The following is a 15,882-nucleotide window of genomic DNA, read 5'->3' as shown; positions in this document are numbered from 1 at the left end:
ACCTGGGGCCCTCGGGGCTCACCCCTCTCCCCGACTCTGTCCGTAGCTGCCACCAGAAGTGTGGCCGCAAGAGCTCCCTGCACCTCCCCGGGGACGTGTTTGCCGCCCCCGAGCGGGCTGGGGGCAGCCCCACCCAGGGCCCCATGCCCTACCTCGATGATGACATCCCCTTGCTGAATGTGGAGGAGGAGCCAGGTGAGTTCCAGCACAGGCCTGCCCTGCTGACCCTGGCGGGACCCGGGGCTGTGTCTGTCAGGGAGGTCACTTTCGACGAAGTGATTTGAGGACAGGCGGATCCTGATGGCCCTTGGGGATCCCCCTCGAGCATTTGGGCTTCCCTAGGGAGGGCGGGGACGTGGGTGGGCTTTGATGGGTGTCTGGGCCAGGCCTCTGATGGGCCGCTGTTCTGCCTGGCAGTGTCGCTGGAGCTGGGAGACGTGTCCCTGGTGTCTGTGCCCCCGGAGAGCCTACAGCCAGCACCCGACAGGGGCAGCCGGGGCCAGCTCATTGCCCAGCTGCAGGAGTTGCTGTACCACTGGGCTCTGTGGTCAGCCGTCAAGAGCCGCTGGGTGATCGTGGGTAAGTGGCTCTCCACCCTCCTTCCCCTGTGTCTTGCGGTGGGATCCCAGCCCCCTCCTGCAAACGAACCTGGGTTAGTGTCTCACTCTCTGGGCCTCCCCCCTTCCTGTGTAGAATGGAGCCGGTCCCACAACAGCTGTTGTTTATTGAGCACCTACTACGCACCAGTCATCATGCTGGGCGGGAGAGCAGAGCCCGCAATGCTTGGGCTCTAGAGTCAGACCACCCGGTCAGACCAGTCAGTCACCAACTGGGTGACCAGCCAGTAAGGCTGAGCTGTGAGTCAGTCTGAGCCTCACTTTCCTATCCTGTTTCTGAGGAGGAGAATAGCATCTATCTAGGGGCGCCTGGGTGGCCCAATTGGTTAATCATCTGACTCTTGATCTCAGCTCAGGTCGTGATCTCACGGTTCCTGAGTTGGATGGAGCAGCACGTCGGGCTCTGCACTGACAGTGTGGAGCTTGCTTGGGATCCTCTCTCTCTCTCTCTGTCTCTCTCTCTCTCTCTCTCTCTCTGTCTCTCTCTCTCTCTGCGTCTCAAAAATAAATAAACAAACTTAAAAAAAAGAACAGTATGTATCTAACAAGGCAGTCGTGGGGCAATTAGGGAACTCAGCCGGGTGTGTGGGGCGCAGTAAGTGCTCAAGAAACATTCAGTGCTGCTGTTATGATAACAATTGACAGCATTTAAGGTTGTGTATAACCAAGCGCGTGTGCCAGCTCTTTATCAACTGTTAAGTGCCCTAAGGTAGTGGCCGATTCTTATCCAGGAGTCTGAGATTGCAGCTTATAGCCTGATCTCCAAACGACACAAATAACATCCATCCTCCCCCGACCGCCCCCCCCCCCTGCCACCAAGGACCAGTCCCTGACAAGGCTTCACCCCCAGGCCGGCATACCATACCTCTGCCAGCTCCCTTGGGCCCCCGCCCCACCCTGCCACCCCACAAAGGGAACACCTCTCACCTGGGGCTGTGGGTGCCTCCTGCGCCCTGGCCCCACCTAGCACGGCGTCCTATCCTGGCAGGGCTCTTTGTCTCCGTCCTCATCCTGTCCCTGGTGTTTGCCAGCCGGCTCCGCCCCGCCAGCCGGGCCCCCCTGCTCTTCCGGCCCGATACCAACATCCAGGTGCTGCTGGATCTCAAGTACAACCTGAGCGCTGAGGGCATATCATGCATCACCTGTTCAGGTGAGAGTTCCATCGGGGTGTCCCCTGTGGCTCCCTGCTCTCTTTGGAGTTTCGGGTCTCCAAGACTGTCAGCCTGAGAGATGTGACGTGCAACCTCAGCAAATCACTGAGCCTGAGTGTTTCCGCGTTTCCTGAAACAGGTATTTACTGGGTGCTGGGGAGACCGCAGTGGGCAGGACAGGCTTCCTGAACTCAGGGAGTTCATTTGCCTGCCAGGGGCCAGTGTTGTAATAGTGGATCTGAGCTGTGATGGAGAAAGAACAGGGCACCTGGGGAGCTCGAGAGAGAAGAGAAGACAGGTGGGCAAGACCAGGGCCAAGTCTGAGAGAGGCAGCCCCGGGAGCTAAGGCCAGCCAGGTAGGCAGGGCCAGGGTCTGGAGGGCTACAGCGAGGAGTCTGCATTTTATTCTAATTGGCAGGGAGAGCTAGTGGAGGGTTTTGAGCACAGTAGGGCTGTGATGGAGTCTCCCAGGCACTGTGTAGTAGTGGTTGGTAGGGCCAGGGTGCAAGCTGGCTGGGAGACCAGGTAGGAGGCCAGTGCCCTCATCTGAACTTGAGATGGTGGGCCTGAAGCCAGCGTGCTTATGGGGGCAGCGGAGCCACGAGGTTTTTAGGAGGTGAAAGCCATAGGATTTGGGGATGGAGTTGGTGTCAGGGATGAGCAAAGAGGTGAGTTAAAGATGTCTCCTCACCTTAGAGGTAGTCTGGTCCAGAGGAGAGCCTGAGGTCAGCGTTGGGGGCAGGGGAAGTTGGCCAGGTCAGTTAGAACCAAAGGAGAAGATGCTTGGGCAAGTGCTTCCTGCTCCTAGGAGAGGATCCTCTGACCGCTCTAATTGCCTTCGTTTAGTTAGGGCGGTGTCCGTATTAACCTGGCCTTCCCCTTGGTATTGGCATTAGCCAAATGCATGATAATCGAGTGTGGCTCAGGGAGGTGCCTGAAGAGCCCCTCCTAAATTGGAGCCAACCCCCTCCCCCCCACTCCCGCCACATCCCCGGCTCCTCTCCTGCCCGCCCAGGCACATGCATCAAACTCCATTACTACTGCCGCTATGAGGCCACCTGCCATCCCTCAGGGCCCAGAGTCAAAAAGCCACATCTACTACCATTTCACAGATGGACAAAACCCAGGATAGTGCCGAAACTCCTGGAATCATCTGGAGAAGGGCCAGGATGCCAGCCCAAGTCCAGCCCCCAGCCCCTTGTAGCTCTCAGCATTCTGAACTGCCTCTCAGAGGGACCTGTTCATGTTGTCCCAAAAAGGGCTTGCAGGGCCAATGAGACTGGATCTGAATGAGGCTCTGCCTCTCACTTCCTTTGTGGGTCACGGCACCTCCCTGAACCTCTGCTTTCTCCTTTGTCAAGCGGGGTTAATGATAGCGACCTTCTAGAATTATTGTGAAGATTGCATCTTTGAAGGTGTCAAATTTCTCTCATTAGAAAACAACAAAGAAAACAGAAAATTCATCCGCAGTGGTTGAGGCAAAACGAGACAGTCCCCTGTCATCTGTGCTAGTTGATGACGTTCCTTTTCTAATTGTTCCCACTAATTGAGCATTTATCACAAACCAGACATGTAGCCAAGTGCCCGAGATGCAGCACCCCATCTGGTCCTTCCACCACCCTCTGGAGATTCGGGGTCACCCCGTTTGCCAGAGCAGGGACATGAGGCGTGGCGAGGAGGATGAGGGAATGCATCCGCATGTCTTTCCTGGGTGGAGCTGACAGGTGCCTTTCTTTCGCCTTAAGATTCCTGCAAAATCAGGGGCGCCTGAGTGGCTGAGTCGGTTAAGCATCCAACTTTGGCTCAGGTCATGATCTCGCAGTTCAGGAGCCCGAGCCCCCATGTCGGGCTCTGCGCTGACAGCTCGGAGCCTGGAGCCTGCTTCGGATTCTGTGTCTCCCTCTCTCTCTCTGCCCCTCCCCTGCTAGAACTCTGTGTCTCTGTCTTCCTCTCTCAAAAAAAATAAACAAAAAAAATTTTTAAATAAAGATTCCTGCAAATTCGATATTTGGCACTTTTTTAGTTCCATCCTGTTTCTTTCAGACCCCTGACACCCCTCCCCCTAAGCTGAGAGCCCTGGGGCCCACGTCCCTGGGGCTGTTATCCGTCCCAGTCTCTGCCCTCCCCTGCCAGGCTCAGCCAGGGAGGCCCTGTGTCCCTAATGACGTGGGGGGGGGGGGCAGGTCTGTTCCAGGAGAAGCCCCACAGCCTGCAAAACAACATCCGGATGTCCCTGGAGAAGAAGAAGCGGGGCTCAGGGGTCTCCTGGGCCAGCCGGCCTGAGGCCACCCCACAGGGTAAGTGGGGCATGTGTTCTGGCTGGGGTGGGGGCTCTGGGGGATCCTGCCTGATGCTGGGGTGTGGAGGTCCTGTGGAGATAGATGACATTCATTCCCTGGGTCTCCTGGGAGAACAACAGTCTGTGTTCTTGGGGTCACTGAGGAGGGGTTGGGTTGTGGGGGGGGGGGTGACCTCAGGGCCCCTCCTGCCAGCACCACAGCCAGGCTCTGGTGCCCTAGGAACCCGCCGTGCACCAGATCCACCCTGAGTGTCTGGGGGAAGACAGGGGTGTCCTGAGCCCTGGAGGGTGGCTCATCCCTGCCCGGGTCTCTGTCACAGATGGGGTGCTAGGACACGTGTAGGAATCAGCCCCCACCCTGGGACAGTTTTGTGTGTCCTTGTCATCCCCTGGCTGTCATCACCCCTCTGTGCCTACCACTGTCACTCCCAGCTCTGGCCCCACCACGCAGCCCGCGCCCCGCCCTGGGTGGCACTGCCCACATTGCTTGCACCTCGTCACCACGATCCGTACCATCGCCGTCACTCCCTCCACCTATGCCGCCACCCCATCCAGGTGACCACTGCCGTCTCCCTTTCATCTGTGCTACCAACCCATCCCCGCGTCCACCACCAGCACCCCCAGCTTGCCGTGGACTCGGTCCAATAGAGAGGCGCAGAGCCAGCATTCAGAGCTGAGCCCTGATGCAGAACAGAGAGCGGGCTGCTCCGGGGTCAGGGAAGCCGGTCAGGGTGACTGTCCACCCCTCCTCCATCCTTCGTTTGTCTCCCAGACTCCCCAGGCACCGTGTATGTCTCCAAGGTGAAGAGTAAGGGTCACCCGGCCGTGTACAGGTTCTCCCTCAACGCCAGCCTGCCTGCCCCTTGGCAGATCGTGTCCCCCGGGGACGGGGAGGTGCCCTCCTTTCAGGTGAGTCCGGGCTGCCGGGACTTGAACCGCTGCTGCCGAGGAAGGTGGCCCTCGACGCCGCACTGGCGGGCACTGGCCATGTAGGGAGGGGGAGGCGGGGTCTGCGAGGATGGAGCTGCTACAGGAGATGAGGACCCTCTCCCAGCCAGGTCTGCGGCACCTACAGAGCGGGGACAGCATGGGCTCCCAAGTCAGCCAGACCTGGGTTCGAGTCCTGGCTCTGCCATCTGTAATCTGGGTGTCTTCGGGCAGCTTACTTAATCTCTCTGAGCCTCAGTTTCTTCATCTGTGAAATGGGGTGTGTAAAGCACAGCCAGGGTCGGAGGTCCATGAAGTGAGGCCTGCATGGCATGTAGCACGTAAGACACAGCAAGTGCTGCTCAGCAAGTTACATGTGGTTCTTGGCAGCCGCTCCTGCACCCCAGCAAAGAGCCTCTGAGGGCCAACCCAGGCCCTGTCAGGAGTCACCTGTGTTTCTCTGACATGTTACACCCTCGGGGGGACGTAGTTACCTACGTCAGTTCCTGTGTTCAGGCTTTATATTTCCATTTGAAAGATGCCTGTGGCGTTTCCTGACCCTGAGCCTTTGCACTGCTGTTCCCACTGCCCAGAAAGCTTTCCTTCCAGCTTAATGCATGACAGGCCCCTCACTGATGCCTCAGCGTCACTGTCACCTCCTCACAGGGCCCTGTGCCCGCGCACTTCTCGCTCGGTTCACCCTCCTCCTCCCCTGCCCGTTTATCCCGTGTCTTATCATCCTGACTCTTTAATTCACAGCCCCTGCAAGAACCCAAAGCCATGGTGATCAGCAGCCCCCCGGGGGGCAGGGACCAAGCCCATGTTGCTGACTACTGTGTGTTCAGGGCCTGGCACACAGTAGGTGCTCAGCTGCAGAAAAGGGCTGAGGCTCAGACAGGGAGGGAATGATTTGCCCAATGTGCAGACTCGAACCCAGGCCTCCTGAGCCTCTGTCCCCAGCTGTGGGCGCGGGGATGGGGTGGGACCAGCCTCAGGGGGAGGGCGCGGAGCCTGAGGCCGGGCCCAGGCCGAGGCAGCCCCCCGGAGTCACGTGTCTTGTCTCTGTCGCTCCACTGCCTAGGTGTATAGAGCGCCTTTGGGTAACTTCACCAAGAAGCTGACCGCTTGTATGTCTACAGTAGGGCTGCTCCAGGCGGCGAGCCCCTCCCGCAAGTGGATGGTGACAACCTTGGCCTGTGACGCCAAGCGGGGCTGGAAGTTTGACTTCAGCTTCTACGCGGCCGCCAAGGAGCAGCAGCACACCCGGTAACAGAGCATCGCGGATAAGCCGGTGTCCGCCAGCTCGGCCCCCTTCTCGCCAGGGATGTCAGCAGACACCTTTAGGAAACCCCTGTCCGTGTGCACACACGCGTTCAGGTGGTTCTGTGCCCGGGACCGGGGCGCGGGGAACGCGGGCGCAGAGGACGGCCCGTGACCTGCTCTGCCGCTCTGCCTCGTGCTGGCTCCGCAGCTCCTTCGCAAGCCTCATGTGCTGGCCCCTTTCCAGGGTTCAGGTGTCTACTCAGATGCCCCCCCTGGGGAGAGGCTTACCCCCCCCCCCCCCCGCCTCCATCCAGAAGAGCCACACCCGCTCTCTCTCCCTGCGAGGGACCCCCTGCTCCCAGTCTGGCCCCATCACCACCTGGAAACACACTGACTGGCTGGTTTATAAGCTGTGTTGCGTCAGGAGCACGCGGGCATCCTTCCACAGGCGCCCTGACTGCTTCCCCTGCTCCGTCCCTCGCACCTGGCACGATGTCTTGCACACAGGGGGCGCTCGGCTAACACTTGCTGAATGAATGGACATGTGCGCTCCGTACGTCCTCTCGAAGGCACTCTTCACATTCTCTCCCAATATAATCAATTCAGAAAACACTGCCCTCCCTCCCCCCCCACCGACCATAAGGAGACAGGAGAGGGACTGTGTCTATTATACTTACCTGTCGTATCCCCAGGCCCTGCCTAGTGCCTGGTATGACATAAGTGCCCCAAAATACTTAATGAGTGTTGGGATTCTGTGCCTGTGCACTGGAAGGGGGGAGCGGGTCTCTGAGCAGCTGGGGGCACCTCTTTCCCAGGTTTTATTCCTGTGTTCTGACCCCACATTCATTTCTCCATTGAGGCTGTATTTTATCGTTCATTCACGTAACAAACACGGGGCACCGACTGTGTGCCAGCACCGTGCTAGTCCTGGGGATACGGTGGTAAACAGGACAGATGTGGGTCCTGCCCTTAGGCCGGCCAGCGGGAGACAGCAGCTAACGAGTCAGCCGCGATGTCGTTACAAATGATGATACGTGCCCAGAGAGCAGCAGTGCGGTCCCTGTGCTGGTGACACACGGGGCTACGGTCTCTGACAGCCTGGCCTCAGGGCACCAGGCACCCACAAAGGCTGGACTCCACTTGAGGCAGAGGGCAGTGGTGCAGAGGTTGGGGGGAGTGGGGAGGTGACTGAGACGGGTTCTCTGGGTCCTTCCAGCCTCGGGTACCCTGGCTCAGGCAGTGGGGGTCCCTCTGCCCGCTCTCCCCTGAGGCCAGGGCTGGGCTTGCTCTGCAAGGACACAACGGCAACTGGGATCAGGCTGCCTGGACGAGCTTAGAACATTCTAGAAAGAACCTTGAGCTCCATCAGGTCCAGTGGTGAACAAGCTAACTGCAGAACCCTTGCTTCAGACAGAATCTTGAGGCTCAGTGACTGTTCAGGTTAAGGTGAGGGTGCCTCTGAGCAGGAACCCTGAGGCTGGCCCCGGGGGGCCCCTCTGTGAACTCTTGCACCCCCTGCAGGGCGGTTTGGAAACCTGGTCTTCACCCCTCATGCAGCAGGTGGGGAGACACGCAGAGGGGAAGGCTGTGAGGCAGCCCTGGGGAGCGCCTTGGCAGTGGCCAGACTAGAAGTGGCCTCCAGAGCCCAGCCCCCAACCTGAGACCACATCCTTGTGCTGGGGGACCCGAGTCCGTCCCCTGCACTCTTCTAGCCCCTGCTCGCAGCCACACATGGCTGTGCTTGCCTCACCTCCCAGGCTCCTCCCAGCCTTCCCAGCCTCAGCCCGGCTCCTTTGCCTCCACAGGAAAGTGTACTTTGCTCAGTCCCACAAGCCCCCTTTCCACGGGCGTGTGTGCGCCGCGCCTCCGGGCTGCTTGCTGAGCTCCAGCCCCGACGGCCCCACCAAAGGCTTCTTCTATGTGCCCAGTGAGAAAGGTACGTGCATGGGGAGGCTGCCTTGGGGCCTGGGGAGCCGGGCCCCACCCTCTTGTACAGACGTGACTCCCTCTGCAGTGCCCAAGGCCCGCCTCTCGGCCACCTTCGGCTTCAACCCCTGCGTGAACACCGGCTGCGGGAAGCCAGCCGTGCGGCCGCTGGTGGACACCGGGGCCATGGTCTTCGTGGTCTTTGGCATTATTGGCATCAACCGCACGCGACAGGTGGACAACCATGTCATCGGAGACCCGGTACGTGGGCCCACTTTGAGCAGATGCCGGAGGACCCGACTGCACCAGGTTCACAAACCAGGCTCGGGCGGCCACTAGCCCTGCTCCCCATACCCCCTCCTGGCTCCTTTGCTCACCGAGCTCAGACGGGACCACCATGGGCTCTTGAGGGCACTGTTTATCTTGAGGAGTGATCAGGGTTGAGCTCTTAGAATCACCCAGGAATCTGGGTACATTTTGGGCCTGAGCTGGTTGCCCCCTCAGCATGAGGGGCTAGAACGGAGCTGAGGGAGAATGCAGGTGTATAAACCCCCTCCTTCTGCAGGAGGCCCTCCCTGCGCCCACAGCCCTTGCTGCGTGCCTGACCAAGGGGCCCTCCGCTCTGTCTCCTCCCTTGTACACGCTTGTGCCCTGTGCTGGGCTCTCGGGTGTCTGAAAGGGAGAGACACGGATGGAGCCGTGGCTGGGTCTGCCTGGCACAGAGTGGGGGCTGAGCACGTGGTAGGCAGGGCTGTGGATGTGGTACCGTCATAGCTCCTGCCTTGAGAAGCCAGTCCAGCTGAGTATACAGGAATCTTTCCCGAAGTAATTCGGGAGCCAGAACAGTCTGAGATCTGTGTGATCAGTCTAGACCGAGGATCCCGAGGTGTTTAGAGGAGGGTGGGGAGGTGAGGAGGGAACAAAGCACACTGGGGAAGTGGGTGAGGGATTTGGACGTGCAGAGGGAGGGGAGGGAGCAGGAAGCCCCCGTGAGAGCCTGTGGGTAAAAGCAGGGGTGAGCCCGGGGGGCTCACTGTGCAGGGTGGGCAGTGGTGGGATCCCTACAGAGTGGACTCGGGCAGGGACCTCAGGCAACTGTGCCCGGGGCTCCAGCACAGTGTCTGTGATGGTGGTGGGAGCTTCGGAGGTTCTGGCCCCGGGGCAGGGCCCAGGGCCGAGTTCCTGACTCACTGAGCAGCCTGTGCCCGCTTGTGTCTCCTTGGGAAAGGGCAGTGTCATCTATGACAGCAGCTTTGATCTCTTCAAAGAAATTGGGCACCTGTGTCGCCTCTGCAAGGCCATCGCGGGGAACTCGGAGCTGGTGAAGCCAGGCGGGGCCCAGTGCCTTCCCTCAGGTGCGCGGGGGGAGGACAGGCTGGGGAGGCTCCATGGGTGGACAGCCGTGAGCACACGTGTGCCTGGCGCGTGTCCTGCAGACATGCATCTGTGCCTGAATTTGCATCTATGCTGGGGTGAGGGGTGCGTGACTCTTGCCGAGTGGGCTCATGCGTGAACCTGAACAGGTGCAGACGTGCACATGTGTGGGGGCACCTGCAGGAGTAGCTTTTCCAGAACTGGGAGCCAGGGCCGGGGCTGACACAGATGAGGCCCTGCCAGGGCTCTGCTCAAGGGGCACAAGATGTCCTTTTCCACCCCGATGGCAAGTGACTGTTGTAAGTTGCCTAATGGCACTGCCACTGGTTACAGACATGTTTGAAAGCTGGGGGGCTGGGGGAAGGGCGTGCACCCCTCCCATACTCTCACCCGACGGGTGAGGACACACGTCCGGTGGGGGGTGGGGATGGGGGGTCCAGGGGTGCTCTCCCGGGGTCCCCTCCCCAACCACCTCTCTCCCCTTCTCCCCGCAGGCTACAGCACCTCCTCCGTCCTGCAGATGCTGCACCCTGAATGCAAAGAGCTGCCGGAGCCCAACCTGCTCCCGGGGCAGCTGTCCCACGGGGCGGTGGGCGTCAAGGAAGGCCGAGTGCAGTGGATCTCCATGGCCTTTGAGTCGGTAAGCTCCCATGGCCAGCCGGGCACAGTGCCGAGGGCTCGCCTCACGTGTGTGCACCTGATTCCCCGCCCCCAGCCGAGACCAGAGGGGCTGCTCGGGTCACGTGGTTATGAGTGTCAGCATCGGGTTTTAAACCAGGGCCACCTGACCACAGGGCGCTGCCCTTTCTCTGATGTCGGCTGTCCGCCGGTTCCCACCAGCCCAGGGTGTGTGTCGTTTTGCAGCCTCTGGGCTGGGGAGCAGACGAGGTTGGGGGCTGGTGAGAGTCTAGGATGCTCCCCTCTGAGGGCCCCTTTGGGGGGCCTGGTTGTAGGTCACAGAGCCAGGTGCTGGGCCTGCCCCGGAAGAGCTTGGAAGCCAAAGGACCAGCCATCCACGCACATCACTGCTTCCTCTCTCATCCTGACACTCCCTGGACTCCCACGTGCACACGCACGCACACGCACACGCACGCACATGTGAGCACATGAGAGCCCTGACTTGGGCATCTGCGGACCTCAGGGCCCTGGCACTTCGTTCCACGAGGCTTCCCAAGCCCGCCCCTGCTGTCCCTGTGCTGAGACCCAGGGTCCGGCTCCACCTCTGATCCTGGTGTGCTCTGTGTCCTTGAACAAATCACGTATCCCCGCCGGCCTCAGGTTCCTCCTCTGCAGGACGGGGTCAGTGAGGATACACGTGAAAGTCCCAGAGCAGGGTGAGTGCCTGCCTCTTCCCCCGAACGGCTCCTCAGAGCTGGGGGCTGTGAAGCAGACTCACGCTGCAGCCAGGAGACGGGCAGCTTGCTGGGCAGTGACAACAGCTATGATGGGGAAGCACCGAGGCCTTGCAGAGCCCAGCAGAGGCCTGTCTTGGTTAATCAAAGAAGGGCTCCTGGAAGAGACAGAACCCTAGTGAGAGCCTTGAAGGCCAAGTGGGAGCTGGCTGTGCAGGCAGAGGGAACAGCGTGTGCAGAGGGCGTGGCGTGAGAGCAAGGGGGCTCTGGGAGCTGCAGCGGGCTCTGCTAGAAAGGGACGGGGACTGTGGTTACATCAGAACCTGCTGCCCTTGTAAGGATCACACGTGCACTCAGAGGCTGGTGGGAGGTAATCCTGGACTGTGGCCCCCTCCGCCCCCACGCACAGCATCCTCTGTGTGCAGGTGGCCAAGGGCCGGCTGCATCTGCCACAGAGCAGACCGGCTGTCACCTGGGAAGGGTGAGTGGGCACCGCCCCCTGCCCGTCTCACTGACTCATGTGCCCCACAGACCACGTACAAGGGCAAGTCCTCCTTCCAGACATACTCCGACTACCTGCGCTGGGAGAGCTTCCTACAGCAGCAGCTGCAGACGTTCCCTGAGGGCTCAGCCCTGCGCCGAGGCTTCCAGACTTGCGAGCACTGGAAACAGATCTTCATGGAGATCATAGGCAAGTGGCAGCCCTGTCCCCCACGCCGGGGCCGGGGCCGGTGGCAGCAGGTGGGGGAGGAGGGTAGGGACAGGGAGGTGACCTGGGGTGGGGAGGGCAGGGCAGGGCCTGTCTGAGCTACAGCCTGTCATCTCCTCAGTCCTGGCCAAGAGCCCTGCAGCAACCAGAACAGCATGGTGGCCAAGAGTACCCATCGGAGGCCAGAATTGGGGTCTCCTGCTCTGGGGTACCTAGCCACGTTCTCCGATCTTGAATCTGGCCGCCTAGAAAGTAACAGTGATCACCACATGGCAGGTCTCTGTCATGCTGGGCCTTCCTGGTGCCACGCCCCGTGCCGAGGGCCTGACCCACGTTCTCTCTAAACTCCCAACAAGGCCTGTGGGGTAGGGGCTGTGATTGCCCTCTTTTACGGGTGAGGCTCAGGGAGGTCATGGCTTGCCCAGAGTGACACAGCTAGTGGTGACCGTGTCCACCCGTGGAACCCCAGTAACCTCGGAACCACGGAGGGGAGGGGGGCCTGTAGGCGCCGCACCCACGAAGCCCAGCTGAGGACCGTCTGCTCTTGCCTTCCAGGGGTGCAGAGCGCCCTGTACGGCCTGGCCCTGTCCTTGCTCATCTGTGTGGCCGCCGTGGCCGTGTTCACCACCCACGTGCTCCTCCTGCTGCCTGTGCTCCTGAGCATCTTGGGTATGTGGCAGAGGGGTGACAGGCATCAGGCTGTGGGGCCAGGAGTGGGCAGGGGCCTTTCTAGTGGCCTCCGGTCGGCAGGTTTCTCTCCACCCTTAACTGTCACATCTCCTCGGTGAAGGTTTCCCAGCCACCCCCACCTCCCTCCCAGGCAGAAAGACCCTCAGCCACAGGCGTGCATAGGACGGTGCCCCACAGGCGTGTGTGCTCCTGCAAGGGAGCCGCGTGTCGCCGGGTAGTAGCTCCTGGCCCAGTGACCCCTTGCCGCACCTGTCCCCCCCCTTGGAGCGTCCGCTTCTCTCTGGCCCTGGCCCTCCTTGTCCCTCCTGTGTCTAGAAGTGGGGGCTCCACTCTAGGCTTGGCCCCATTCCCCAGGGGCCCTCTGAGTTCACCCAGGACCCCTCCAGGACTGTGTGGGTGAGGCTGGGTCCAAGCTGCCTCCCCCCCGCCCTCTGCAGGCATCGTCTGCCTTGTGGTGACCATTATGTACTGGAGCGGCTGGGAGATGGGTGCCGTGGAGGCCATCTCCCTGTCCATCCTCGTCGGCTCCTCCGTGGATTACTGCGTCCATCTGGTTGAGGGCTACCTGCTGGCCGGAGAGAACCTGCCCCCGCACCAGGCTGAGGTGAGCGACCTGTCAGTCCTACCCCAATGCATCTCCCGTCCCCGGTGCAGCGGAGGGACCCTCCAGGACAGCTGGACATCCCTGGTGCCCAGCTCCCAACCAGACTGCGTTCCAGGGGCTGAGGTTTCCACGGCCAGTCTCCTCGCCCAGGGGACTCGGGTCCTAAGGCATTTCCACCGAGCAGCGCTCCGGGCCTTGGGTGGGTCCATCCCCCAGCCTGTTTCTCTAATGAGCATAAGGGGTTGGACCCATTGACGCCCAAGGGCCCTTCCTGCTTCCCTGTGTCCGAGTCTCATTCTCCAGCCTGGGGAGCAGGGCAGGCTGTTCCAGTCATGACTCTGAGGCCACCAACCACCCGTCCGGACCTCTCGGCTTAGTGAGAATGTAGTCACATACTCTGTGCCCACACCAGCTCTGGGTCTCGTAAAGTTTTCGTTGTTTCCTAACCTGGAGTTGTGGTGGTGTGAAAACGCTCATAAATACGTGAATCAGCTATGTGTTTAGGTGCTTTTGGTCAAAAGAAAGAGCTCCGTTCCAATCAGGGCCATTTGTAAGGACCTACTGTGCAAATCAGCCTTAGCCTGGTCGTCATAGCAACCTTTAAGCGCCTGCCTGTGCGCCCTCTTCAGGGAGTTGGTTCATCTTCACACCCACCCTGGGGAGCAGGTGCCGTTACTGGCCCCATTTATGGAGGCAGAATTGGGGGCCTCCAGGAGCGGGCTGGCCCCAGGCAGGGAGGGATCCCGCTGGCATGTCCGTCCCTGGCCCCAGCTCTTGCCCTCACCCCACACCAGGACGCCCACTCACAGCGCCAATGGAGGACACTGGAGGCCGTGCGGCACGTGGGAGTGGCCATCGTCTCCAGCGCCCTCACCACGGTCATCGCCACGGTGCCCCTCTTCTTCTGCATCATCGCCCCGTTTGCCAAGTTCGGCAAGATCGTCGCGCTCAACACAGGTGTCTCCATCCTCTACACGCTCACGGTCAGCACGGCCCTGCTTGGCATCATGGCCCCCGGCTCCTTCACCCGGACCAGGACTTCCTTCCTCAAAGCCCTGGGCGCCGTGCTCCTGGCGGGGGCCCTGGGGCTGGCCGCCTGCCTCATGCTCCTCCGGAGTGGCTATAAGATCCCCCTGCCCACTGGGACCTCCCTATAGCACTGGCACTGGGTCCTGACTTAACGCACCTTTTGTCCAGCGGGTGTGGGACGAGGCCCTTTCTCTCTGATCCCAGAGACATGTTTCCTGGCTCGGCTCTAACTCATTCTGTTCCCAAGCCTGAGCTGGAAAGGCGCCAAGTCGCTCAGCGTGGGAGCCGATGCCCACCTGTGTGGCCCACACTGCCTTCATCACGGTGCCCAGCCAGAGTTGGGTGGGAAGCTGGCTACCACCGTGCCAGACATCCCCTGATAGCAGAAGAGTCCAGCCCCCCTCCATGCCGGGTCACCACGGGGGTGTCCCTCTCACACTGCCTCAGTGCTGACAACTTTCGCACGCGGGTGTTACAGGGCCCCCGTTCTGCAGATGTGAAAACTGAGGCACCAGGAGGCAAATTGACTGACCTGTAGCTGGGTCGGTGACAGAGCCCAGCCGCCTCCTGAGTCCCATGCTTCCCTCGGGGAATTTGCAGGAAGAGCACAGCGGGTTCAAGGGCAGGGGCCTTGCACCCCCTATCCTATTTTTCCCTTCCCCCAGCTTTATGGCGGCCAGTGCTGGGTGGTCCTGTGGTCCCTCCCAGGCCTTTTGGTCCTGGCCAGAGAGTACAGAGACTGGCCTGGGGTTCTGCATGCCCGACCCTGGCCCCAGCCTCAACAGGCTCCTTCTCCCCGGGGGCTTCAGGGCCCCAACACAGCCTTCCTCACTGATGCAATTCCCCAGCTCCCCCACTCGACTCTGGGGCCGGAATTGGGGGAGGCAGCCCCTGGGAGATGGGGGCTGATTGTGCCTGCCGGCATCTCACAGCAGATGGTTCCAATCCCAGTGACAGGAAACTGCCGCCATTAACACGAGCATCGTAACATCACTGGCTCCCCCATATTCTTCAAATCGTGATAACTAAGTATTCGCAGGCGAGGGGGTGGGCCTGGGCCCCCCAGGGACCAAGGTCCCAGAGTGCTCTGCATGCAGGGGCGAGGTTGGGGGCTTTGGGTAGCTCTGTGGGAGTGGGGCTCAGTAGATGTGCCTTCTTTTAAGGGGTTCCTCTGGCTCCTCGGCTGGGGCGTTTTTGAGCACGTCTGGCGTGCCGCGTACTGCACCAGGTACTGGCCGCCTTCCTCAGGGCAGACGCTGCCCCCTGGGCTTTGGGGAGCTGCACACAGCCTGAGCGGGAACTGAGCCCTGAGGGTGAGAAAGGCGTCAAGGGTGGTCTCCGGGCTGGCTCACCTGGCCATCTGTAAATATTAACTGGGGTCCAGGGATGCACAACAGCAGCACAGCACCATGTTCCCACTTAGTGCCCGCCTGGAACCAAGCAGGGACTTGGTATTTGTGCCGGGAACAGCAGACTTTTGGACTGCTGCCCTCCCCACCCCACCCCCACCCCATCTATGGTGAAGACAGACACCGAGCAGTTAATGGTACCAGTTACCGTGCCGGACGTCCTTCTGGGGATTTGTATTAATCTGCTGGGGCTGCCATAACAAAATGCCACCAACCGGGGCGGGGGGGCGGGGGCGGCGCTTAGACAACAGAAGCTTATTCTCTCACGGTTCTGGAGGCTGGAAGTCCAAAACCAAGGTGTCGGCAGGGTGGTTCCTCCTGGAGGTTCCAAGGGAGAATTTGTTCTGGGCCTTTCTGCTGCCTCCTGTTGGTTGCTGGCAGTCCTTGCTGGTCCTCGGCTTCTGGACACATCACTCCAATCTCTGCCTTCACCCTCTCGTGCTCGTCTTTTCTCTGTGATGTTGACGTCATTTTCCCTTTCTAAGGACGCCAGTGGTATCGGATGAGGGTCTGTCTTAATGACTCGACTTTA

General features: G+C 60.6%; 1 protein-coding gene across 1 annotated transcript in view; it reads left to right on the top strand.

Annotated features, from left to right (window-relative positions):
• DISP3 (dispatched RND transporter family member 3) overlaps positions 1-14,795 on the top strand; it is a 30,318-nt gene extending 15,523 nt beyond the window's left edge. The window contains exons 7-20 of the mRNA XM_047871651.1: positions 47-195; positions 418-579; positions 1,606-1,767; positions 3,952-4,065; positions 4,840-4,976; positions 6,076-6,260; positions 8,063-8,193; positions 8,272-8,444; positions 9,412-9,538; positions 10,052-10,197; positions 11,441-11,600; positions 12,174-12,287; positions 12,746-12,912; positions 13,707-14,795. Of these exons, the coding sequence (XP_047727607.1) occupies positions 47-195; positions 418-579; positions 1,606-1,767; positions 3,952-4,065; positions 4,840-4,976; positions 6,076-6,260; positions 8,063-8,193; positions 8,272-8,444; positions 9,412-9,538; positions 10,052-10,197; positions 11,441-11,600; positions 12,174-12,287; positions 12,746-12,912; positions 13,707-14,069 (2,290 nt within the window). The 3' untranslated portion in view covers positions 14,070-14,795. The remainder of the gene's footprint in view (positions 1-46; positions 196-417; positions 580-1,605; positions 1,768-3,951; positions 4,066-4,839; positions 4,977-6,075; positions 6,261-8,062; positions 8,194-8,271; positions 8,445-9,411; positions 9,539-10,051; positions 10,198-11,440; positions 11,601-12,173; positions 12,288-12,745; positions 12,913-13,706) is intronic.
• Positions 14,796-15,882: the final 1,087 nt, after the last annotated feature.

This window comes from Prionailurus viverrinus, chromosome C1, assembly GCF_022837055.1.
Source record: "Prionailurus viverrinus isolate Anna chromosome C1, UM_Priviv_1.0, whole genome shotgun sequence".
In the NCBI taxonomy this organism is placed as follows: domain Eukaryota; kingdom Metazoa; phylum Chordata; class Mammalia; order Carnivora; family Felidae; genus Prionailurus; species Prionailurus viverrinus.
This window is presented reverse-complemented; position numbering and strand designations above follow the sequence as displayed.